The sequence below is a fragment of the Saccostrea echinata genome, unplaced genomic scaffold (assembly GCF_033153115.1).
Source record: "Saccostrea echinata isolate AGI-Se365-2 ecotype Australia unplaced genomic scaffold, CSIRO_AGI_Sech_v1 ptg000047l, whole genome shotgun sequence".
NCBI lineage: Eukaryota > Metazoa > Mollusca > Bivalvia > Ostreida > Ostreidae > Saccostrea > Saccostrea echinata.
The window spans coordinates 58,339-85,026 of NW_026889796.1; the positions used below are offsets into that span (position 1 = coordinate 58,339).

Here is a 26,688-nt window from a genome sequence, read left to right on the forward strand (position 1 = left end):
CCTCCCCATGATAATGTTTACTGTATTACCTAGTTAAAGTACCTCATAAATTTTGCTATATACATAGTAGTAAAAATGCTCCCAGGGTATGATTTTCTGCATAATTAACATGGTCATTCTCCAAGGCACAGATAGTCACCAAGCAACCCCTCCCCCATATACGGTATCAGTCGAAAACAATAAAAACATCTTATTGAGAAATAAGGGTTACATTATCAATATCATATTAGAATACAAAAATAGGGAAAAGGTGTGTCAACCCCAGATTTAAAACAAAAATGGAAAGGGGGAGGGGGGGGGGGGTCCAGCCCCCAAGTGCCTGTATGCTGCAATAGACAGAAGATCAAACAAATCACAGAAATAGTGTGTTGTTACATGCAGCTTTTAATTACTTTCTAACATTAGTTTTTATGGATACAGTATTACAATTACATGTGTATTTTTTTAGTTAATTATTATAATATATTGTAACAGTCGATTGAGTGAAACTGTTAAAAAAAATTCGATCTACAATATTTCACATACGGAAAATATATTGTGTATAGTTCTTTATGATATACGTATTTGGATTCAAGATAGGCACCAAGAGCTTTGACTGACTGACAAAATATGACGTATCACCTTTTGGTTGAAGGCACGCATATTGCATCAATTCCATTCCGTGAAATTTATCGGCCTCTCCGTGCTAACAGGTGCCGAGACGTCACATTCTGTCAAATGTGCAGGGCGCGAGTTTATAAATCCAGTAGAACTGTACTGTATCACTGTTTACAAATATAAAATGTTAGTGTAACTTTAAAAAAAAAGCATTCTTGTCATTATTTTAACCAGATGGAAGACGTAATTGACCACATTAATAAACTAAACACAGTCACAACACAGAGAAAACCAAGAACTCGATCCACCAATCTCCCGATCTCTCGCCAGTCTTGTATAATCCTAGCAGAAGTCTCCTCGGAGATCATCTTGTCGGAGATTGTGCGAATGGACTCCGATAAATCCCTCATCGTATCGTTATTGGACACAGTGTGCATTTCAGGGGCATCATGTGAAAGTTCATGTATCCCCTGGTCTTCTAAAAGACCCCCACCTCCGTTAGAATACCTGATGGACTTTCCATATTTTCCAAGACAAAGTATCCTCCTCAAGCAAGTATCATTCAAGGCAAGCTTTAAATAAAATTTTGTACATTTTTGTACTTTACATATACATGTATGTTTGCAAATTAAAAAAACAAACAAGCATTCTGAGAGTATTGCATTAGCAATACTAGTTCCCTGCCGGCAAGTGTAATCTGGTTCCCGTTAAAAATTGAAAATGCCATAATTCCGTCAAAAATCAATGAAGCGGAACGAAATGCAAACTTGATCTATAACACTTCAAGGTAAAGTCACATAACAAAAATCAGCTCAATATCTGCAAGCGTTTAGAAAAAGAATTGCGGAAAACCCTGAAAAATTGAAAAGGTCCTAATTGCGTCAAAAATCATTGAAGCAGAACGAAATGCAAACTTGATCTGTAACTCATCAAGATACACTCACATACCAAAAATCAGCTCAATATCTGCAAGCGTTTAGAAAAAAAGTGCGGAAAACCAAGTGGGACAAACTGACGGACAGACAGACTCAGAGGAAACCTATAGTCCCCTCCGGTTTCACCGGTAGTGGACTAAAAATTGCAAATTAAAAAGAAAAGAAATCAGTTAAGGAAAGAGTATTTTCTTAAGAAGAACGGTGCACCAACTTTTCTTGCAAAACTTACTCTTTGTAACCAAGCTGGTACGCGTGTCCTTCTTCCACTGTCATCACATAGCGAGACAATGAATATGGACAACAGGAGACTTATTGATGTTAAAATCAAAATGATCAAGTGGAAAATGGCTGAAATAAATAAAAAATTTGATAGTTATGTACATGCATATTTTAAAATTTTAAAGTTCATTAAGGTATAATTTGATCTTTCTTATCCAGAACATAAGCGCTTTAACTTTAGGAATGAATCGGGTTTTAGCTTTTAAAAGGGGCTTGAGCAAAAACCTTCATAGAATTTCATAACTAACCAAGGTTCGGAACTGTAGTGTGATCAAATGTATTTGTCTCAACGAAGACCAAAACGATCAATGACTCAAAAATCATAAGTCCAAGACCTGCAATATAGAAGTTATTTCAAACGTATAACACCTAATATTAGGTAAACACTTTTTAACTTGAATTCGTTTTCATGGTACTACAGACTAATTGGTATACAAGTAAATAGTTTATCACGGTCATAATTTAATATTTAGACAAAGACATTAAGCCCTAAAATAGTAAATTCATGCGGTGAAACATTCATAATATTACAGCCTTGATTCTAGCCTTGATATTGTCCAAAAGTGCATGTAAAGAAAAACAATGCCGCAATCAAAATTGCTTCACTTCTTACCAAATGTAATTTTCTGAGCGGAATGTGAAGGTATAGCAAAGAGAAACGGAACCAGAAAACAGGCAATAATGGAGGGCCAGGTGACGACGTAACGATAAAAGCTAGTCTTCCTCATCGTCGTTATCGTCACCACAAACCTCTGATACTCCTCTGGACAGCAAGAATACTTCCTACTGTTGATGGAGGCCGTTGCTTTTAAAATTTTCCACTGAAAAGTGAGGTAATTTTCTACATTGATTTCCAACTTTTTTGTCGTATTATAGTAATGACCATACAGTCCCAATCTCATTTCAAGCGCATTGTGAGTCCACGGAACAAAAGTTAAAGAGCATGTCTGGGTATCATATGGGAACAGCGCTAAATTCATTGAGCAGTAAGTGGACACTGTTTTGTGGGGCACGTAAATGGCAGTGCCGTCATAGCTGATGTATACGGAAGCTTCAGATGACCAAGATGGCCCCGGCGCCCTGAAAATAAGTAACTGATTGGAATAGCTGATATTTCATATTCAGTGGGAGTATACTGTGAAAAGGGAGTAACCCTAGGTTCTAAATTGTGGTCGGTACCCGATGATTGGGTGCAATCCCCCTCCCCCCCTCCGTTTTTCAAATCTTTAATTCAACTCAGCAGATATATTCTTGAAACTATTATTAATCATGTATTTAGTAACTGTCTATGCTGTGTATATGCATCCATGAATCATATACGAAGAAATAATAAATGTAAGTATTTATCAACCACTTACAAGTTCTCAATTTCTATATCTGGATGCCAAACACTGTTGTATGGAAATCGTATGGATTTAATGCCTCCATATTCTGTAGTGTTCCATGTCAAACGAGGATCTTTCCAGATCTAGAAATGAAATGAACTTCTTACATATATCAGTCTTTGTTTGAAGAAGCTAGGACGGAATTTGCCGGTACATCATGCATTCAAAATTGACGTATTTACTACATGTATATTCTAAGCTTACCTGTTCGAACAAAAATGTGGTGGTAATCGTTTCCTTTGCTGCATCCTAGAGATGTAAAAAAAATACTATGGTTTCACCAATGTAAAGGACAAGCTTGTTTATGAAAAAAAAAATAAAGTTTTTCTTTTCGAAAGGTTTACTCGACTGTTAATTCGTTAAAATCAAACTTGCTTGACTAGATCCCCCCTCCCCACCCCGCCTTTAAATGAGAGGGCATCCTCCGCCAACCCGTGTTTTATAAAGAAACGTACATGTAAATTATAATCCTACCGTCACGGAGGAATCGCTCCTGACAGGTATTTAGTGACTGTTCATGCTATCCAGAATCAACGGGAAATTAGTATACTTATACATGTACTTCGATTTCTAAAAAGCGTATTTTGCGTAAAACAGCTATTTAGCAAATAAGACAAACCGGCGAGAAACAAAACTTAGGGAGCCGACTGGAGTTTTATTGTGTAAAAACTACAAAAGAAAAACTCTTCAGTAACTTGCACAACTTTAGTATAATCGCCTGTGTGGCGCAGTAGTTGGAACACTTGCTCTAGAGTCGCATAGTAAGGAGTTGATCCTTAATCGCTGGTTCGAATCCATTGTGTGACGTGGAGACCAGTCCTTTTCGGATGAGACCATACAATCCGACGTCCCATGTCGCAGTAGGTGCTGACACGAAAAAGACCCTCACTGCTCAAAGGCCGTAAGTGCCAAGAACAGATCTAAATTTGCAACCCTCCAACGGCAAGTGAAAGATATGTCTCCTGGATCAGGGGTTCCGGTGGGGGAGGGAGGAGCTTTAATGATTATTTAGTGAAAATGCATTTAATTTAATGCTTTGAAAATCGTCTACTCTGCCCCTTGGTATTAAGCAAACAAACTAAATGCATAGTAATGATCAGGAAGGGTGCCCCTTCCAAAATTGCGAATTTTATGTATATATATTTACATTTGCTGTGTTTTTCTACTAAGCCAACTGTGAAATTGATTTGAAAGTCATTATAGGATTAAACGTTCTTTTTTCAGAATTTATCGATGTGTAAACTCATGCCTTTGTACGCACAAACTGGATAAAAAGGCGAAGCACATTCATGTAAAGTTTGTGAGTACAAAGACATGAGTTTACACATCGATAAATTCTGAAAAAAAGAACGTTTGATTCTTATAATTCTAATCACGAAGTTTTAAAATTATTTCAGTCTCTTTGAAGCCTCCATACAATCTGGTATTTCTGTACAGCGTAGGAATACTTTATGCCGCGATGTGGAAATGAATCGCAATCGAGATGAACGTCGATAAAGTTCAACTTAAATTGTCAAAACATTTTATAAAATAAGCTTATAAAAACTCTTCGAACATTGTTTAAGTCAACAAATATCGTAAATACAAGTAGACTTCAAAATAATTCGTCCTTGACCATGTTGACAATATATCGACATACGCTCTAAAACGAAAGTAGCAGACCGACAACAACCAAAGACGGGACAGAATATAGGATGTAGAAAAATGAATTTGATGCTAGTAAGGCAACACTTTCTACCATCGGCTCATACATTCACCTCTGTCGTTGGCTCGCGTATATCACAGTGTTAAGCACAAGAAATAGTGCGTTTGTTTTAATTCATTATAAATAATTCCCTGCGCTAATGTTTGTTTTTAAGGTAGATATTTCCTAAATAGATATAGAACTACTAGTATAATTTGAAATAATCCTTGGAATATCATGTTTTCTACTTTATGTCAAAAATTTTGACGCGAGCCCATTGCAGAGGTGTCTGAGAGAGGAACGAACGGCAACTCTGCATAGGAGATTGGTAAGGCAAGAGTCTAAGGTACGTTTCTCTTTCCTATCACAGCGCTACCGAGAACTGAGCTGATTTGTTTTGTAGGCCTATTAGGAACGTCGAGAATATAACTTCAGAGATTTAAAATTCACACTGGTGATCATAAACATAATATTCCCGTCTGTCAGTCCTGTATGTCCTCAGTTTTGTTTTTATTTAATTTCAAGTGTCTGTAATTGTTTAGCTAAAACACAGAATAGAAGTAACGATTTGTTTCATTTTTTTTTTACAATAAAAGCTAGGTCAAGAAAGTATAGTTCTGATTGAGAATTTATCGATGTGTAATCTTTTTCTTGAATTTGCTCTCGTCCAATCAAAACACAGGAAATCAATAAATAAAATTAAGATTGGAATTATTTTCGTGTATACTCACGCGTAGAAATATGCACGGAGAAACTCGCGCTAAAGTGGCGTCACAATGAGATGCAGAGACGTTAATGAAAATGTCACGATATAGGGCAGCGAATAATTCAAACATTGAATGCTATTGAACATGTAAAATGTAAATATAAGGAATGTTTTAAAGCTTAGTTTGAATTATTGGTGTGTAAATCACACAGACTTGCACGTAGGCATATTTTTCATGAAGCGCTAGCGCGCTTCATGAAATACGCCTACGGGACAAGTCTGTGTGATTTACACACCAATAACTCACACAAAACTTAAAAACATTCCATAAATATAGAAACAAAACAGAAATGAATGTTTGGTTTAAACAAGGAAATGTTTGGTTTAAACAAAGAAAGCATGCCCAAAGTCGGATTCTTGCCTGGGATAATAAATTTTTAACCCATAGTATAATAATTACACATGGTATATCTAACTCTCAATTACACCCCTCCGCAAAATCCCAGTCATTTACGCTTTCAGAGAAAACAGAGACAAACTGTTTATTACCATTCTCTTCTACAATAAGTCAACGATTTATCTATACAATCATGTATGCCATGCTTATTTTAATTTTCATTTATCTCTGTAAACAGCGTCAAAACTCTGTTCGTCGATTGGAAAATTCGTCTCATACCACTGCTCGCAGACTGGAAAATTCGCCTCACACTATAAAGTGGTACGTACTTATCTCTAGCGGAATAGGTTCATGGATTTTGATTGGCTAAAAAGAACTATGTTTTTAAAATTACATCGGTAAAATATTTTTTTTCATGGAAAATAAAACATAAAGAAATCTGATTTATTTGCTGGAATATATTTAAACACAGCTGGAATTGTATTTTTAAACCCATTAATATTTAAAGTTTGCTCTCTGTCCGAGATTAGTACATATCACTTCATGTTTTGACGCTGTTTACGGAGATAAGTGCATGTCATACATGGTTGTGTAGATAAATTATCGAAGAATGTAATGGTGATAAACGGTTTACCAGTACATTTTCTGTGTATTACTTTTGAATAATATTGAAATGATTTTTTTGGCCTAAAGTTAAAATTGTCCAACAGACTTTGATTTTAAACATGTCTTTTTAATACCAGAAATAAAATTTTTGTATCAAAGAAAGATTTTCTGATACCAGAGAATATATATATATATATATATATATATATATATATATATATATATATATATATATATATATATATATATATATATATATATATATATATATATATATATATATATATATTCTCTGGTATCAGAATTTTTTTCTGCAAATACATATAAAAGAAAGGAAAAAATGGTGCCTTATATAGTTCAATCTGTATACATGTACTTACTAGTTCATCAACTCTAATTAGGTCGTACATGAGTTGAACATGGATTGGTGTACTGAGATCTGTGGTTGGTCGAACTGCTGTGAGGTAGTTTTTCATGAGATCATTATGTAGTCTTTGTTCATGGGCAAAAATGTCTGAAAAGTAAAATGTTTATAATGTTAATAAACATGTAATAACATATGGTAACAGCATTCATCAAAGTTGAATTAATTAATCCGGAATTGTGTATCCTGATCTAATGTATTAGTGAAACAAGTTAAGATTGAAATCGGTCTGAACCTATGGTAGAAATTATTTATAGCATTTTGGGGAAAAAATAGATGATTATTGTGTTTTTGCAACCTTTGCAACACCGCCCATGGAAATCAAATACCTACAAGCTAATTCAGAGAATTTGTGTCCCCCGCTTAGGGGAAAAAAGAAGAGCATGAGTAGTTCGGCCTCGGGGGCGGGAGGGGGGGTCGGACCCCCCCCCCCCTTGATTTGTAGAATTATTAAATGTATACATGCAAATTGAAGGAAATAAAAAATGCCGGTATGGATATAAAGATTTGATTGCTTATTCTTTAATGTGTGTATAGAGGATTCTTTTTGTATATAGAATATTTATCACAGTATAATAATTTTTTTATGAGTTTGTACAAGCCAGACGTCATAACTTTTTCATTTCACATGCTGCACCCCTACTAATGTTATTGTGATTTAAATTCAAGACACGTGGTGTAGGTTGACCCATTCTAAGGTTATAGGGTAGAACAGGTTTTATAAATAAAATTGGCAGTAACAAGGAAATTGCTGTAATCTGTTTCTTTCAAAAACATGTCCTAAAAAAATGTGTTTCCAGAATTTTCTGAAAGATTTTTAAGATTTTAAACAGAACAATCTACTTTTAAGTAAATGATCATAAAAGGGAAGATTAATTTTAATTACTAAAATTAATCTTCCCTTTTATGATCATTTACGGCGAAAATTGGAACTTTAAAAGTAGATTGTTCTGTTTAAAATCTTAAAAATCTTTCAGAAAATTCTGGAAACACATTTTTTTCAGCGCTTTGATTGAGTCTCAAAATATTCACTCATCAGTCAAACAGGAAAGTTTATATTTTTTTCACTGTTTTGCCTAATGATAAAAATTGACCAAGTATGTTTTAATTAGACAGTACATCAAGCATTACATTGTATTGTAGGACAGTTATATTTTTATTTAAAAGCAAAATTAATTAACTTGCAATTAAAGAACTTCACTCGACAGTCCAATTTTCCTCGGGATGTTTCGCACATATCCATATCAGTCTTTCAAAAAAAAAAAAAATCAACAAAAGTGTTCTTTGATGAGAACTTCGCTATAAGTACTGTTATCAGAATATATTCTGTTTATCCTTCCCGGTGCTTATCTGCATCACTCCCAAAATTTACACTCATCAGTCAAACACGAGATTTCTCTCTTTTTCAATCTTTCATATACCCAAACTAGGCATTGCATAAAATAATAAACAGCAATAAAAAAAAAATTGTCGAAAAATCCTTCGCCATTATTACTGCATTGTTAATTTAGATTCGTATGAAAGAGAACAATCATATAAGAAAATGTGAATGAAAATATTCCATCCAGTCTTTTTTTTTCAAAAAAATAAAAATATATTAGAAAATATGTTAATTGACACCTTATTTTCAATACCATAATGTAAAACAAAAATGGACTTCATTGATTGACATTGCATTGCAGTGCAGTGCAATAAAATGCAGTTAAATTCTTATTATGGTAAACAGTATAAATTCCCTTGCAAACAAAAAAAATCTCTAGTCTAGTCTAGGCTCTCTAGTCTGTTTTTGAAACCTTTTTTTTTCAAAGCATAAAATGGAAAAAAAAGTGTGTATTCAATCAGTTTTTAAATTCAATTAAGAGAAAAAACAATGACTAAGTTAATTTTGATTGTACCATTTGGCAGGCATCACAATGTATCGCATTATATTGCAGCAGAGTGCAGTATGTTGCAATTCCACTGGTATTTATACAAGCACAATTATTTTAGTTGTCAATGTATTAGAAATATTCCCCACCATCCACCCTGCAAAGACAGCTTTTATATACAATTTGTCCTTGTGATCGAATGTTTATTTGGAAATTTGCATAATGTAAGTTTTGTTTCAATGTTCGATAACTCAAATTATGTCCCTTTGAACAACGTAGACAAAACGATCATTGATTTCTGCTTTATATTATGTAAATGTTTAAGCAATGCTAACGAGTAACAGGCTAGTATACTATATACACTTAACAAAACTTCTAAGTGTTCACTCTAATAAATGCATTTATTAAAAAAGTACATGATGGAATATTATGATATTTTCAAATTATTATAACCAATAGGTCTTCTCAACAATTCTCGAAAGAAATTCACTTATCACCGATGAAAACCAATGTCCCGTGACGAAGCTTAAAGCTTACATGAATTCTTAAAAACACATCATTTGCATCAATGTACGACTTGTTTTATACCAAGTGGCCGTATTCCGCCATATTTCTTTCAGATACCTTGTCTTATTGTAACGATATATACCCCAGTGCCCTCGTTACACTTGAGTGAATTTTTGGTTTGGCTATCGAGGTGTGCACATCTCCGATAGTAAAGTATTTGGGAACACATGAATTGATGAAAACATTTTAAAACCATAACAGATAAAGACAGTCATAAAGATATTTATGAATAATTATCGTTTTGAATAATATACTTTTGTAATTGCAAGTTTGGAAGAAAAACCGTAGTTGCGCGTGTTTTTTTTTTTAAAGCATACCAGTATATGCATACTAAACTTGAAAATAATTCACAGTAAAACTCGTACAAACAATTTGCAATAATCTATTGTAAAAACGGAACAAACAACCAACCAGCGTATTCTGGTATTTGCCATGCATGCCCACATGCATTCAAATACAATTGATGCATATCGAGAGAACACGTCGAACGCGTGTAAACTTATTCATACCTGGAAATAGACCACTGTACCCATTCAAAGATGTGCACATGCCGAGTGATTTACACCTTGTATTCCATTTATTGAAATATGCATCACAAAAAAGTAATAAACTCCATAAATACTCAACAGTAAACACGTTGTCACTTCATCGTACAGCCTAGCACTCAAATACACTTAATCCGTGCTGATCAGATTTTGGTCAGGGAAAATATCAAAAGTGAAAAAGGGAATTAGTACAGTGCTACCTTGGTATATTGCCCTCTGTTATAATGCCACCCTCGCTTATTGCCAAGAATTCTCGAAGAACGGATTTCCCCCTTTTGTTAATACACCCGTTATATTGCCACCCCTGCTTATTGCCATCCGCCACTGGTTTTGGGAAACAAAAGGTCAAATTATATAAGGAAAACCCTCGAGAACAACGCCAATTACCTAGAGCGGGTCGGTAATTTGGACAACACACCCGTGCTTTGACAGTGGTTACGGTGGAGCGTAACGGGCTGGACAAGGAATTCAGCTAAATTAAAAATAATTGGTGAATAAAACTCAAAATTAGCAATGTCTTTGACGTGTTTTTCTAAGATAGAAGAATTATTTCATCACAGTAATGGAAATGTCAGGCAAGAGAAAGCGTACAAATTTGGATTACGAGAAAAAAAAATTGATTGATCAACATTCGATCTATTTGATTGTAAATCGCCGATTATTGCTTATCATGGATAATGCACCAAACCATAATAAATGCAAATATTCATTTGTGTCCCCTTAGATTAAGAAGCCATTCTATTGATCAAAAGGAAATCCCACCTCTATTTTTAGACTACTATAATTCCGCACGTGAAAATATAAAGGCATCTGTTACCCCTGAATTTTTCATAAATTGTTGGGCACAGATTGGGTTGATTGATAAATATCAAAACAGAATCGGAAGAGAAGTACACAGGTACCAGCAAACATAAGAATGCATGTTTATTACAACAGGTTGACGTACTCTGACACGTGACTTGCCATTCGTCATGACGCTTTACCAACCGAACTTTTTAACTGATTCAGAAATTCTTGAGACGGTGAAAAAAATATACTTTCGATTCAGATGAGATTAATAATAATTCTCAAAACTTTTTTAATACCGAGAGGCTTAGCGGCTACTGACATCTTTGTTATCAGGTTATTAAATTCTTAGAGCATGGCGAAAGAGCAGGGAATTGACAGATATTCAATATTCTGACATTTTGTTTCTTTTCAGTAAAAATATTGTAAACCAAAAAAATAATGACCTCTTTTTCAAAAAGAAACGAGAGCTTCCCTTATATGTATGTGCACAAGCATGACATTAACAGACTGTAACTGAAATGAATTACGTAAAGTAACTATTTTTTTGCTTTGATTACCCACTGAATTGTAATTTATGCCAGAATTTGTTATATTGCCACCCTCGCTATAATGCCAAAATCTGCCTTGGACAAAAGCTGGCAATATACCGAGGTAGCACTGTATTTGCGCGACTGGGTAAAAAAAAAGAAATCACTTTTAATAAGTTTGATTGCTGATTATCTAAAAACTTAACTGGGTAATTTGGTGTACGAAAATGATTTAGAACACGACATGAAACCATCTAACCAGAACACAAATTAACAAATATACACACACGTGGAGCGGGGGGGGGGGGGGGTATCCCCTTTTCTGAGAGTGTCTTTCAGTTCAGGCACGTAGCATCTAAAAAATAATTGACACTTTACCTGAAAAAAAAACCTTTGACAAGCAAAAAAAAAAAAATAATAATAATAATAATATTAATAATAATAATAATATGAATAAATTAAAATAAAAAAAAAATCTCCAAAATCTCCTTTTGTGGTGGTGATGGGGGATTGGGTTGGGTTGGGCAACTTTTTCGACGATTTGACTATAGTGCAACAAAAAGTGGAGGGGGTCAGCCTTTTAATGTGTATTTCATACTAAACAGGGTGCTCAGAAAAAAGTGGGAGGGGGCACCCCCCAACCACGCGTTCTACAGGCCTGTCTTTTACGGTTGACTTTGTAAGGATTTTTATCATTTTAAGACTAGCTTCCCCCCCCCCCCCCCAGTCTCATCCAACATTATTGTACATTTTACTCAAATATTTTTCTGCAGAAATTAAAATGATAGTATGAATGGAATCTGTCCCGCCTCTGACTACGGATTTTTTTTAATGCTTGTTTTCCTTCTTCACTTCCCCCAATTTTTAAGTGCCTTAACTTTTTCTTTTGCTTGTCGATCATTTTACTGTCCCCCTCTCCCCCTCGCATACACACATTCTGAGAAACGGTGCTACGTGCCTGTTTTATATGCATGTAACGGAAGCCTTTCCTGATTGGAGAATTTCCGCAGGCAGTCTAAAATTTGATACTATTCAATTTCTAAGACTTGTCTTTTGAGAAAATCTTAAAAGATAGTTTAAGGATTACTTGAAACCCTAACCGCAAGATTATGGATAAATTTATTTTCTGCATTTTCAATACAAGTATTCTCTCTCTCTCTCTCTCTCTCTCTCTCTCTCTCCCTCTCTCTCTCTCTCTCTCTCTCTCTCTCTCTCATGTGTAAGCATCCATACATGTAGAGCAATAATGCATATAAAATCCGATGTAGTAAAAATAATGGGAAATGCTATAGTCTTTACAAAGGCAGATCAAGGAATTTTCTGGGGCAGGGTGGATCAAACCTGCTGAAAAAAAAAATGAAAAAAAACTACACCCAAACGAAAGGGGAACTAAACAATTGAGAAAACTATATTTCACGGGAATTGAAACATGTGGACCCTTCTCATGTACTTTCCAGAGGAAACGAAGTCAGTTTTTTTGTTTTTTTATACCTATTAGAAGCTCTCGAGAGAGGGTTCCTACCAGAAATTTTCGGACCAAAAAAAAGAAGAAGATAATCTATATCAAAAATTAAAAAAAAAAAAAAAAAAAAAAAAAATTCCGGGGGGGGGGGGGGCACTCTCAGGGGCACTTGTTTTCCTTTCCTATAAACTTTATTAATTATAAAATAATTAATGAAATAATACACATGCACGCAAATATATTTTGATAATTCAGTCACATTACAAAATTTCTTTAAATATCTAGAACGTGTAAATATGTGTTATTGTTAAAAAAAAAAACATTTGATGTAATGTAATAATTAGTACTGTTGCATCGCCTCGTGATATCTTTTGCAATGCGAGAATTGTTGATTCTCCCCACTTTGCATTTGGGTACACGGTAGAACTATTTCAATTATCAAATATTACTTTCATATATACTAATAGTGTAAGACTTACTACTTCAATGTATATAAAAACATGTACTGTAGATTATGTTATATACACATAATTATGTCTGTGCTTTTAGGTAATTGTATCAATCGTGCTTGTAATTTGTGACGCCTAAAAGGGCCCTGATTTGAAAATAATCTGTCTACAGAAACAAATTGTTCAGTGTGTGTTAATTTAAGATATATTAATTTTATATCTAAAGTAGTTGAAGCCAGTTCATTTTACGTGACGTATTTGGTCAAGAAAAATCCGATCGTTTTCCGACGATTGTTTAAAATATATTGAAAAATGTATTCTATATATTCCATCCCCCCTTTCATTTTCTTTAAAAGATGTAAGATCCGTATCAAGAATGCATGTATGTTTATGTCATAAATTTGATGTAATGAAGCCACATTCATGAACATATTTACTACATGTACCGACAACAATTAGTTCTATTTTCTGAAACGTTTTATTTGCGTGACTATATTGTCTCTAATCAGGCAAATACCAGTGTCATTTCCACCTTCGACATTTTCCCTGACCAAAAATGCTGATCGGCAGGGACCACGTGAGTTCAAGTGCTAATGACAATGTGTTTACCGTTGAGTTACAAATGGAGTTATTTCTTCTGTGATGCATATTTCAATAAAAGGAAAATAGGAAGTAATTCTTTCGACATGTGCACATCCCTGTAGCGATAGCAGTATTTCAGGTAAATGGGTTTAAAGTGTAGCGTTCGACGCGTTCTCTCGGCATGCATGCATGCATGTGTAACTTGAATGCGTAAGTTGCATAGTATGCGCTTATACCGTTTAGCATGCATAAAGCTCAAAGTACAGTGTCATTTGCAAAAAAATGCATGTGGTAGCCTTTTCGTCTTTATTGTTCAAATATATATGTATATCAAACATGCATTTGTCGTTTTGATTTTCATGCATTGCATCTTAATTATTCAAAATTTATATACTCCTTTCCAGTTTTCTATGGAATTCCTAGTTTTGGTAGGATTGTTAGATTTATGGCATGTTCTAAAACTGCTTTATCGGAGATGTATACAGGCCTACATGTTTTCGGTCAGTTCATGGCGTGTTCCAAAACTTTGCTATCGGAGATGTGTACATGTCGACAGCCAGGCTAGAAAATCACTCAAGTGTAACAAAGGCATCAGGGTTTATATAGCCGGTAAAATAAGTGAGCGAATCTGAAAGAAATATGGCGGAAAAGGGAGTACGGGAATGAAATAAGTCGTACAAGGATGAAAATATCACATATTTAAGAGTTCATGTCAGCTTTAATTAAAAACAATAAATCTGTACTTTGCGACATGTGCTTTGTGTAATCAGCTTCTTTTTGTGATCATTATCAATTTTTAACAACTGGTTTAACTAAAAAACACAAAACATGGGCAAAATGACCATTGAGGAAGGAGGGAGAGCTGTTGGAATGTTGATATATGGATCATCCTTATGACACATTTTACTAACTTTTATATTACTGTTTATTCGTCCTTGATATTACTTTTAAAAATTTACAACCAGTATAAAAATCCATTTAAACACATTTTCTATAGGTTATGTCTCATTTTTATCGCCAACTTATCCCAGTTTGAAAGCTTTGGACAAAATTTAACCAGATCGGAAGTCATCTGGATCTTCGTCTTAGGCCAAGGTTTCGCGTCAAAACCAGGTTAAAAGATTGTTACATGGTCCTGAACTACTTTAGAAACATTTAAAGCAGCAACTTCAATGGTAAGAAATTGGCAACAAATTGGTGCTCATGGCAGTCCAATATCATCTCAAACAGTCTGAATCATCCTTAAAGAGGTACACTTACTTGCGTAACGCCCAAGGAGGGTCTAAGTGTTGACAAAAAGGCATCTGTGTGATGCACTGGCCTGCCAAATACCCGGATCTAAATCCCATTGAACACATTTGAGACCTTCAAAAGGAATGTCCAAGCCCCTCCCCCCTCCACACAATTTCAACGGTTTAGAAAGACCCATGCAGTAGGTGTGGCAGCAGATAGGTCAACCTCCTATTCAAGGGTACATGGTATCCATGAGAAAAGGATGTCTTGTAATAAATTGAACGAGTGGTGGTCTTACTCCATAGAGATTATTTTATGTGAATTTTCATTTTGAGGGTACATCATGTCCTTGACACTTTGCTTTAAAGTCTGACGAGATACTTACATTAAATTTACGCAACATCGAACTGAAATATGCATCATCAACCATGAATTAAAGAAATTATTTATTGTATGCATTTGTTCTTTATAACTTAAAAAATGTTAGGTGAACACTTAGAAGTTTGGTTCAGTGTATAAGACGTTAGAGAGACACTCACGAATGACCATGTGTTAAAGTCAGAGTAAATAACGGTTACGGGTAATGTCGCGTGTAAAGGACTTAGTGTGAGCTTATCTCACTAAACAAGTACTCTTAAGCAGTATTGAAAAAGCGTCTTTGATTGTTCTACAAAGTCATCGGCGCTTTGTTTGAGTCTCAAAATATTCACTCATCAGTCAAACAGGAAAGTTTATATTTTTTCACTGTTTTGCCTAATAACAAAAATTGACCAAGTATGTTTTAATTAGACAGTACATCAAGCATTACATTGTATTGTAGGACAGTTATATTTTTATTTAAAAGCAAAATTAATTAGCTTACAATTAGAGAACTTCACTCGACAGTCCAATTTTCCTCGGGATGTTTCGCATATATCCATATCAGTCTTTCAATAAAAATAAACAAAAAAAAAACAGCAAAAGTAACTGTTCTTTGATGAGAACTTGGCTCTCTAAGTACTGTTATCATAATATATTCTGTTTATCCTTCCTGGTGCTTATCTGCATCACTCTCAAAATTTACACTCATCAGTCAAACACGAGATTTCTCTCTTTTTCAATCTTTCATATACCCAAACTAGGCGTTGCATAAAATAATAAACAGCAATGAAAAAAATTGTCGAAAAATCCTTCGACATTATTACTGCATTGTTAATTTAGATTCGTATGAAAGAGAACAATCATATAAGAAAATGTGAATGAAAATATTCCATCCAGTCTTTTTTTTTCAAAACTGTTTTTAAAATAAAAATATATTAGAAAATATGTTAATTTACACCTGATTTTCAATACCATAATGTAGAACAAAATGGACTTCATTTTATTGATTGACATTGCATTGCAGTGCAGTGCAATAATATGCGGTTAAATTCTCATTATGGTAAACAGTATAAATTCTCTTGTAAACAAAAAATGCACTCATCAGTCAAAAAGGAGTGTTCATTTCTTTCGGATCTTTTGCGTATTCTCAAACTAGTCATTCGATAAAAAACCCGGCAACTTGTAACTTTACGAAAGTCTTTCGACTTAATTACTGATTGTTAATTTTGATTCATATCAAAGAAAATAAATATTTAAGAATATGAGAATAAAAGAAATGCTCTCTTGTCTGTTTTTGAAACCTTTTTTTTTTTTCAAAGCATAAAATGAAAAAAGGGATTGTATTCAATCATTTTTTAAATTCAATTAAGAAAAAGTAATTAACTATGTTAATTTTGATTGGACCATTTGGCAGGCATCACAATGTATCGCATTGTATTGCAGAAGAGTGCAGTATGATGCAATTCCACTTGTATTTAAACAAGCACAATTATTTTACTTGTCAATGTATTAAAAATATTCCCCACCATCCACTCTCCAAAAACAGCTTTTATATACAATTTGTCCTTGTGATTGAATGTTTCTTTGGAAATTTGCATAATGTGAGTTTTGTTTCAAAGTTCGATAACTCAAATTATGTCCCTTTGAACAACGTAGACAAAACGATCATTGATTTCTGCTTTATATTATGTAAATGTTTAAACAATGCTAACGAGTAACAGGCTTGTGTACTATATATAAGACGTTAGAGAGACATTCACAAATGACTATTTGTTAAAGTCAAAGTAAATAACGATAGCCTTAGCAGTGTTACTTTTTTCAAAATCGTGCGATGCACTGGTAGAAAAAATGTGACAAACCTTTGTTTACCTTATATGGCTTTTGTTATTAACGCGCACAGAGAATCTTACCACCCACAATTGACCAATCATTGCATGAATAGCAACGTTAACTTGACATATATGTTTACATTTCACTTCGAACACGTGGTTCAACTCAATCTACAACGAAGCGCATTGAAGTGGTAAAATTTTTCGTTTGAGTAGAAAGTTTGAGTGTTTCTTATCGCACGTCAATTGCTACACTGTACAAAAATACATGATAACGATACGCGTACGATGTTTGACTCGCAGTGCCAATACAATTTAAGAAAGTGGTTATCTGTACAACTATTAAAACATGAATTAATTGATATTAAAAATTTCATTTGTAATTATAGTGAAGTGTGAAAAAATGGCCTGTATTTTTCATTCGTGTGTCCATCGAGATCTAGAAGATAATTGATTGCGCAGGCCAAACAATGGACCCTAATTAGAGTAAATTAACGGTTAAGCATTAAAAACTGAAAATCGGTACATAATTTGGATGTTCATTTGATATATAATTTTTTATATTTATCTTAATGAATACAATGATCTTGCTGTGGCGCTAAAATTTTGACTGTGGCGGAACTATGACGCTGTTTTTTTTAACTGTGGCGCTAGGGAATTTAACGGTGGCGGAGTCGCCACGTTAGACGGGCCCATGGAGAACCCTGCTACAGAATGACACGCCTATTTCTTTAGAAATGAGAAAGAAATATTCGTCGTAATGCTTTAGGTAACCCCACTCTCTGCGACTAGTAACATGAATTACACTGAATAGGAGATTTTATAAAGTTAGAAGAGAGAGAGAGAGTTAGAGACCCCGATTTTGTATATAACGCGTATTGCTGCGAACATATACATAATTATGAATTTATCCTGTTTATTGGAGTTACCAAAACACATGTATCGGTAGAACACGTGTTTACTTGGTGTTTATGTATAGACTGTCAATTTGATTGGCTATTATATTTATCGAATACCTGTCTACAGGTATTCGAATGAACCATTTGAGCGTTGTTTTTACTTTCTAAAGAAATAGGCGTGTCATTATATGACAATCAACGTTCTAAACAGGCCGAGGATCTACCTTATATGGATATTGTCATTGCACACAGCGGTGCTTACACAGCTAAAGAAAGCTCAAAACGTCCCATTCAAACAGAGAATTTTACCACTTTAATGCGCTTTATTGTATAATCCATTTTAAATGGATTGCAAAAAAAAAAAAAAAAAAAAAAAAAAAAAAATTAAAAAAAAAAATAATAAAAAAACTGTATATGAAAAAATACAAAGAGTAGAAACTATGAAAGATGCCACGGCCGTTTGTTAGCTAGAAAATGCGTGTGAAAAATGTACTCTGTGCCACGTTCAGAACACTAGCGCTTCAATGTTAAGGAAAACGAGCAGCATCCCTTAGGTATTTAAACAGTTAAATGGACAACAAAGTTTTTTAGGTCACCTGAGTCACTCAGGTGACCTATTGCTATCTGTTTTCGTCCGTCGTCGTGCGTCGTCCGTCGTGCGTTAACTTTTGAACATTTTTAACTTCTTCTCTAGAACCGCTCAACCAATTTCAACCAAATTTGGTATATAGCATCTATAGGTGAAGGGGAACAAAAATTGTGAATATCATGGTCCCTGCACCCCATGGGGCCCGAGGGGTGGGGCTAAAACCACCAAAATTAATGCAATCTTTAAAAATCTTCTTCTTTACTCCTGGACATCAAGCAGTCAAACTGTTGGCATCATTGTAAGAAGCATTGAGCCCTCTACCAAAATTGTGAAATTCATGGCCCCAGGGTCAGGGGTTCTGGCCCCAGGGTGGGGCTATATAGATCATATAGAGAAAGTGCATTATTTCTTTGAAAATCTTCTTCTCTGCTCCTGGGTATTAAATAAAGTTACTAAGTACATAGTTATGATGAGCAAGAGTGCCTCTTCCAAAATTGTGAAATTCATGGCCCCAGGGTCAGGGTTTCTGGTGTTAGGGCGGGGCTCTATAGATTATATAGTGAAAATGCATTAATTCTTTGAAAATCTTCTTCTCTGCTCCTGGGTATTAAATAAAAGAACTAAGTACATAGTTATGATGAGCAAGAGTGCCTCTTCCAAAATTGTGAAATTCATGGCCCCAGGGTCAGGGTTTCTGGTGTTAGGGCGGGGCTCTATAGATTATATAGTGAAAATGCATTAATTCTTTGAAAATCTTCTTCTCTGCTCCTGGGTATTAAATAAAAGAACTAAGTACATAGTTATGATGAGCAAGAGTGCCTCTTCCAAAATTGTGAAATTCATGGCCCCAGGGTCAGGGTTTCTGGTGTTAGGGCGGGGCTCTATAGATTATATAGTGAAAATGCATTAATTCTTTGAAAATCTTCTTCTCGGCTCCTGGGTATCAAATAAAGTTACTAAGTACATAATTATGATGAGCAAGAGTGCCTCTTCCAAAATTGTGAAATTCATGGCCCCAGGGTCAGGGTTTCTGGTGTTAGGGCGGGGCTCTATTGATCATATAGTGAAAATGGATTGATTCTTTGAAAATCTTCTTCTCTGCTCCTGGGTATTAAATAAAGTTACTAAGTACATAGTTATGATGAGCAAGAGTGCCTTTCCAAAATTGTGAAATTCATGGCCCCAGGGTCAGGGGTTCTGGTGTTAGGGCGGGGCTCAATAGATTATATAGTGAAAATGCATTAATTCTTTGAAAATCTTCTTCTATGCTCCTGGGTATTAAATAAAAGAACTAAGTACATAGTTATGATGAGCAAGAGTGCCTCTTCCAAAATTGTGAAATTCATGGCCCCAGGGTCAGGGGTTCTGGTGTTAGGGCGGGGCTCTATAGATTATATAGTGAAAATGCATTAATTCTTTGAAAATCTTCTTCTCTGCTCCTGGGTATTAAATAAAGGAACTAAGTACATAGTTATGATGAGCAAGAGTGCCTCTTCCAAAATTGTGAAATTCATGGCCCCAGGGTCAGGGTTTCTGGTGTTAGGGTGGGGCTCTATAGATTATATAGTGAAAATGCATTAATTCTTTGAAAATCTTCTTCTCTGCTCCTGGGTATTAAATAAAAGAACTAAGTACATAGTTATGATGAGCAAGAGTGCCTCTTCCAAAATTGTGAAATTCATGGCCCCAGGGTCAGGGTTTCTGGTGTTAGGGCGGGGCTCTATAGATTATATAGTGAAAATGCATTAATTCTTTGAAAATCTTCTTCTCTGCTCCTGGGTATTAAATAAAGGAACTAAGTACATAGTTATGATGAGCAAGAGTGCCTCTTCCAAAATTGTGAAATTCATGGCCCCAGGGTCAGGGTTTCTGGTGTTAGGGCGGGGCTCTATTGATTATATAGTGAAAATGGATTGATTCTTTGAAAATCTTCTTCTCTGCTACTGGAGACTATTTAAACAAACTAAGTGCATGGTTATGATGCATAAGGATGCCTTTTCAAAAACTGTGAAATTCATGGCCCCAGGGTCAGGGGTTCTGGTGTTAGGGTGGGGCTCTATTGATTATATAGTGAAAATGCATTGATTCTTTGAAAATCTTCTTCTCTGCTACTGGAGATTATTTAAACAAACTAAGTGCATGATTATGATAGACAAGGATGCCTCTTCCAAAATTTTTAAATATATGGTCTCAGTTTTTGGGGGTTCTTGAGGAAGGGGGGGGGAGCTCTATTGATTATATAGTGAAAAAGCATTAATTCTATTAATTAATCATTAATTAATCCTGTCTGCTCCTTAGTGTTGAGCTGATAAATAAATTGCTTAGCTATGATGAAAATGGGAGCTTTGAACAGAATTTTTAAATCGTGTGGTCCTAGGGTCAGGGGTTCTGGCATAACGAGGGGGGGGGGGGGCTTTTGATAATATAGTGGAAAAGTGTTAATTCTTTGAAGTCCATAGTTATGATGATGAGGGTAACTCTTCCTAATTTGTAAATTTCTTGACCCTTGGTCTTGGGTTCTGGTGTTAGGGTAAGGCTCTGTTGAATCTGTAGTGAAAATACATTGTACCTGTGAAATTCTTCTCTGCTTCTGGGCATATCGGAAGCAAACTGAGTAAAAGTTTAAATGATATGAATAAGTGTATTTCTACCAGATTTTTAAACATCTGGACCATTCGTCTAAGCATTCTGGTCCTGGGCAGGGCTCTATTAATTTGTATTCTACTGAGAGAAGTTATTCCCCTTTTCCATTCACCTTTGATAATTAATCACTGTAAATAATGTATTTGAAAGGTTAATAGAATAAGATAATTATGCAAGAATGCTTATCGTATAATTAAAAAGGTACTGTCTTAGTTTTAATAATCAGGTAGACCTGTAAGTAATAGATAAATAAAAATGAGACAAAAATAACTTATCTTATTAAAAGTTCTTCAAAGACCATAAGAGAGGTCAATGCTAGAGGTCTTAATATGGATTTAAAAATAGTACAGAAGCACTAATAGTTTGTCAATAGTCTGCATGGTGATAGTGTTAAGTGGGGGACAGATTAGAACTTAATTTATGAGTTGATACTGAATACTAGACTTATTATTTTGTTGATCCTGATCTTCCTACTTCTCTTGCTTTAGGGCACATTGCTTCATCTATCAGTGTATTTAACTTGAAATTGTTGTATTATACTCAGGTGACCGTTAAGACCCTTGGGCCTCTTGTTTTTTTCATATTACAATACCCGTGATCATCTGTTTTGGTCAGGGAACCCACCTGACAATTGTATTCACCGATAGTACAACAAAGGAATGCAGACGAAAATCGCCTTAGTTACAGTATGACTTTGAGAAACCTAGAATTCCACGTTTATTAAACGTGTTACAAATGAATTGTTTGTAATTGTGAGCATAAAAATAAAAGAATAAAAATGGACAGCACGGAAAAACATGCAAATGCATGGAAAAAATGTCCTATGTGCCTTTTCGATCGCCTTGGGTTTTTTTTTTTAAAAGCGTAAAATTCCTGTAGTATCCGTAGTAACCCACAATGCAATTCAACTCATTCAGATTAAGCTATATTGGTACCCCATCTGACGCCAAAAAATATAGTCCCATTTCACATGCAAGCATGTTTGTCCAAAAAGAAATTTTAGTATATAAGTGCAGAAAATAATGCAATGAAAACTACTTATTAACGTTTAAATGAATTCAAGAGAGATTGAAATACATTTTTGCATATATTATTCAGTGGTGAAAAATGAAACGCAAGATAACTTTTCTGTTTACCATGTCTCCACGTGCTAGTCACTTCCTAGCCACATTTCCGTGAATAATTTACCTTATCTCGTTGTAGTCTCGCTAGATCTCGCCAGAGCTACTGTGAGAGCTACTGGGAACTCCTCGGATTTTATAATTTGCAGAACACCGAAAAATAAAATGTTCTGAACACATTAGTAGGAGTGCGCTGAATACTATCATTTATGTAGTAAATCCAAAAAAAAAAAAATCCTAAAAAAAAAAATAAAAGGATCGCCCGGGATTTGCACCCGGGGCCTCTCATATACTAAGCGAGAGTCATACCACTAGACCATGGAGGCACTTGATTATACACAAATTAAATGCAAACATTAGGTCACATATAATGTTTATATTCACATTCGATATTGTCAAAATTTTACACAATACATGGTGTCTAATTAAGCCTTTACTAAACAGTTCTAATAGATGTAATTAGAATATAAAGTCCGCCGACAACCTGTATTATACGTAATAACTCTCCAGATATCCCTGTGCTAAAAATAATGCCAAGCAACTTTTAATACTATGAATTAAAAAAAAACGGGGCGGGACACTTTGAGAGGGGTGAGAGAGGCCAAAGGGTGTTATGGTATAAAATTTCATTGCAAAAGCTCAAAAGCTTTTTGAGATATAGCCCGGAAACGAAAGTGTTACACACAGACGGAATTTATGAATTTACGACCTTGAACTTTGACCTTTTGACCTCAAAATCAAATGTGGTCTTCCTTAGGCCACAGGGAGTTGTTATGTAAAATTTCATTGCAAAACCTCAAAGAATTCGCGAGATATCACACGGAAACGAAAGTGTTAAAACAGACAGAATTTGTGAATTTATGCCCTTGACCTTTGACCTTTTGACCTCAAAATTAATAGGGCACTTCTTTAGGCCATAGGGAGTTGCTATGCAAAATTTCATTGCGAAAGCTCAAAGGGTTCTCGAGATATCGCGCGGAAACGAAAGTGTTACAGACAGACAAATACAGCTAGACGGACGGACGGACAGACAGACCCAAATTAATATCCCCCACTTTCAGTGAAAGAGGGGGACAATAAACGGAATACAGATCTTAATGCAGTTTTGTGTATCTAGTTTTTTAGAAAACTTCAGGAAGGGTATATGGCATGTTTCCAGACAAACAGACGGACAAAGAAAAAATTAAAGATTTTTTTGCCCATTTCATGTAGATGTAAGAGAAGGTAATATCCTTCAAAACAGTCTAGTTATATTCTATATACATGTATTCTGTTACAGTGGCGGTTTTAATTTGACACTCTAAATTTTCTTATCATACAGTAACCTTGAAGCCGTGATACATAAGTAAACTACCTTACCAGCTGATTTTATTTCATTCTAATTCTGTTGTAAAATATCAGCGTATTGTATTTGTACACACATAATAAGTCCACAAAAGCTAAAACAATCATGATTAATAAAAAGTTATGAACAAGCATTGACAAATTTGTATTGCACTGCAATATCAGAAGAACAGGTGTTTGTTTCATATAAACATTTCTATGTGCTGCATTATGGCAATGATATTATTTAAAACTGTACATGTATGGTAGAAACGATAAAATTTTACTGTATATTATTAGTAAATGCGGAAGAGCAAATGTAGCTTGTCAGTGTCCATTCGATGTGCGAGATTGACACATCTGCACGTTCCACAGTGATGGGCCAAACCCATCTATCCTCATCTTAGGTCATTAAAATTCAATTAAAGATTAAATCTTACCTGCATTTATAAGGCCAATACATACAACAATAAATGAAATGAAAACTCCTTTTTTCTTGAACATATTGGAATATACTCCTGTCACTGGAATGAAAAAATAAAATTAAATAAATACATACGACTCATGCATATGTATATGTACAGTTTGTATAGGAAAAGATTTCGAGGTCCACTGCAGGATAGAGTGTGGCATTAAAAGCAAAAGTTGAAAGATGTTCATCTTAACTGGCAAGAACGGACATATGGTACATCGTAGATGTAACGCGATGTACCATAATGATGTTTCATCAAATTTTCTTAACTTTTTAGATAACACATTTTTTCTTGACATTAAGTGTGTAAAATACAACCAAAGAGTCCTTATTAAATATGATATAAAATATATTTGATGTTTATGTCAGTTGTTATTAGAAAGTTTGAAATATTTTTTTCAAATTACCTGTTATGTGAAAATTGACCTTAAAACATGTTGAATGGCTTCAAGAATTTAAATCTGAGTCCCTTATTTTCACCCCCCAAAAATTTAATGTCGGCTTTACAGCTTTCGCATAATGCAAACATCGATCGTATTTCAGTTTTATTCAGGCGATCATCATAGGGTAACTGAAGCGAGTGATTTTTTTCTTTTGTTATCCCTTTCTCTTCACTGTACTGTCCTCTTCGACAAACATGTATCTTATTTTGTCAAATAAAACTTCATATATGATTTTTTTTTATACTCATGCTAAAAATGTTTAGTTGACATAATAAAATGTGTCAACACATGTGGTTGCTGATGCATTCATACAAATTGATGAAGTCGTTACTACTAGGCTTTGGTGCATAATCTGTGTTCTACATCAGTTGAGTATGTATTATTGCATTAGTTAATAACTATAAAAAAGTGTGGATGCTTATACAAACTGAATATTGCATTAAGATAGAAGGGCGCTCTGTTGAGAGAAGGGTACCCTATTGATTAATTTTTTTAAATCTTTATTTTTTAATACAATTCAAAGGACAAGGTATCATGGTAACGGCCGAATCTGGCCCCTTATTTGATGCAGAAATCAGAACACAATTAAAATTTTGATAGTTTGTGGTTAGGAACTTAAAATGATGCTTGTTTTAAAACCAGTATTAATTTTGATTTAAAGCTGATACGGAGGCCACAAGAGAGTGCAGAAGTAGGATATTTTCCCGAATTTCCTCAATTCTGGTGGAATTTTGTCAAATTTGAATTACTTTTCACTTCGGGAAACATAGAGCACAAGCTTGCCTATCTGAGATTTTTATACATAAGATACATCTGATACTAGTGTATAAAATACAGGTATATAAATTTGGTAGATAGACAAGGTTGTGCTCTATGTTTTCTGAAACAAAATGTCCTGTAAAATCGATGAAAATTTGCATAAAATTGAGAAAACTCGGAAATTAACATATTTTCTGACCTTCCTGTGACCTCTGTGTATCCCATAACTTAGAACCAATACTCATTTTGTGGCAGGGGTGACAACAGGTTTTTATTGATAAACTGTTGCATCATTCTAAAAGACACCCCAAACCAGGGACCAAAAAGGGGTATTAACCTATCTTGCCCTTTGTAATCTATGTGATAGGGGCAAACGTAAGTCAAAGCATTATTGATAGAGAATTTTTTTTATAAAAGAAACAATGATATGAAAAAATTAATTTAGAGTAATTCCTATTTGAAAATGGTCAGTTTCCCTAAAATTTGTTTTCCCAGTTCAAAGATGCACATAAAACTTTTGGCTCCTTTCTAAATCAATCTTCTGTGTCAATAGACAAGCATGAACATACTTTGATGAAGGTACTTGCAAGTTAAAACAGAAGGTTATGTTCAATACTTAAGCTGACCGTACAGGACACGCAACATATGTCACACATATACATAATTATATGTAAGTCACTTATTTTACTTGTTTATTCTGCTTTATTCATTTGATAGTTTGTAGCTTGGATATTTCCTAGAAATTTTTTTAAAGTGGTAGGGGATTGAAGAAATCTATCCTTTTCACATCAAAATTATTGGATGATAAACTGAAGAGTTGTTGGTCTTGATAGAAATTGATATGAAATATAGAGATAACGAACAGTACTCAAGTTCGTAAGTCCATTGAAACAATATAAATTGGGCGCAGAGCAAACACAGACCTCTAAAAACATCAGAGGTGAGATCAGGTGTTATGGAGGAGTAAGCATCCCCTGTAGACCGGTTACTCCCATCGTGTGCTCCTCGTCATAATCGGGCAAAAGGAAAAATCCGTTGACAATTCAGTGTGAAAATAATGGCCTAACAATTTGTATACAAAATGTCAGTCAGCATTCGACTTAATGATAGATTGTATTTAATGACAAGGTCATTGTATCGACCATAGAATTTGCGAAATGTTGACTGTTGGTATCCTTGTTTCATCAACTTGTTTGTCAATAGCTTGCCTCGTTT

At 34.6% G+C, this 26,688-nt stretch overlaps 1 protein-coding gene across 1 annotated transcript; it reads right to left on the bottom strand.

Moving 5' to 3' along the window:
- Positions 1 to 34: 34 nt before the first annotated feature.
- LOC133202462 (neuronal acetylcholine receptor subunit alpha-10-like) lies at positions 35 to 24,331 on the bottom strand. The gene is made up of 8 exons (XM_061338290.1): positions 24,240 to 24,331; positions 6,970 to 7,103; positions 3,401 to 3,445; positions 3,170 to 3,279; positions 2,425 to 2,891; positions 2,060 to 2,146; positions 1,762 to 1,880; positions 35 to 1,169 (listed from the first exon to the last, which is right to left on the bottom strand). The coding sequence occupies exons 1-8, from the start codon at positions 24,301 to 24,303 to the stop codon at positions 819 to 821; spliced, it is 1,377 nt and encodes a 458-aa protein (XP_061194274.1). The 5' UTR covers positions 24,304 to 24,331; the 3' UTR covers positions 35 to 818.
- Positions 24,332 to 26,688: the final 2,357 nt, after the last annotated feature.

Excerpts from the sequence above, each read along its gene's own strand:
- LOC133202462 (XM_061338290.1), bottom strand. The coding sequence starts at position 24,303 with ATGTTCAAGAAAAAAGGAGTTTTCATTTCATTTATTGTTGTATGTATT. Across the intron at positions 2,892-3,169 it reads GATATAGAAATTGAGAACTT|GGCGCCGGGGCCATCTTGGT; the intron begins GTAAGTGGTTGA and ends ACTTATTTTCAG. Across the intron at positions 1,170-1,761 it reads TACCAGCTTGGTTACAAAGA|CTTGCCTTGAATGATACTTG; the intron begins GTAAGTTTTGCA and ends TTTTATTTAAAG.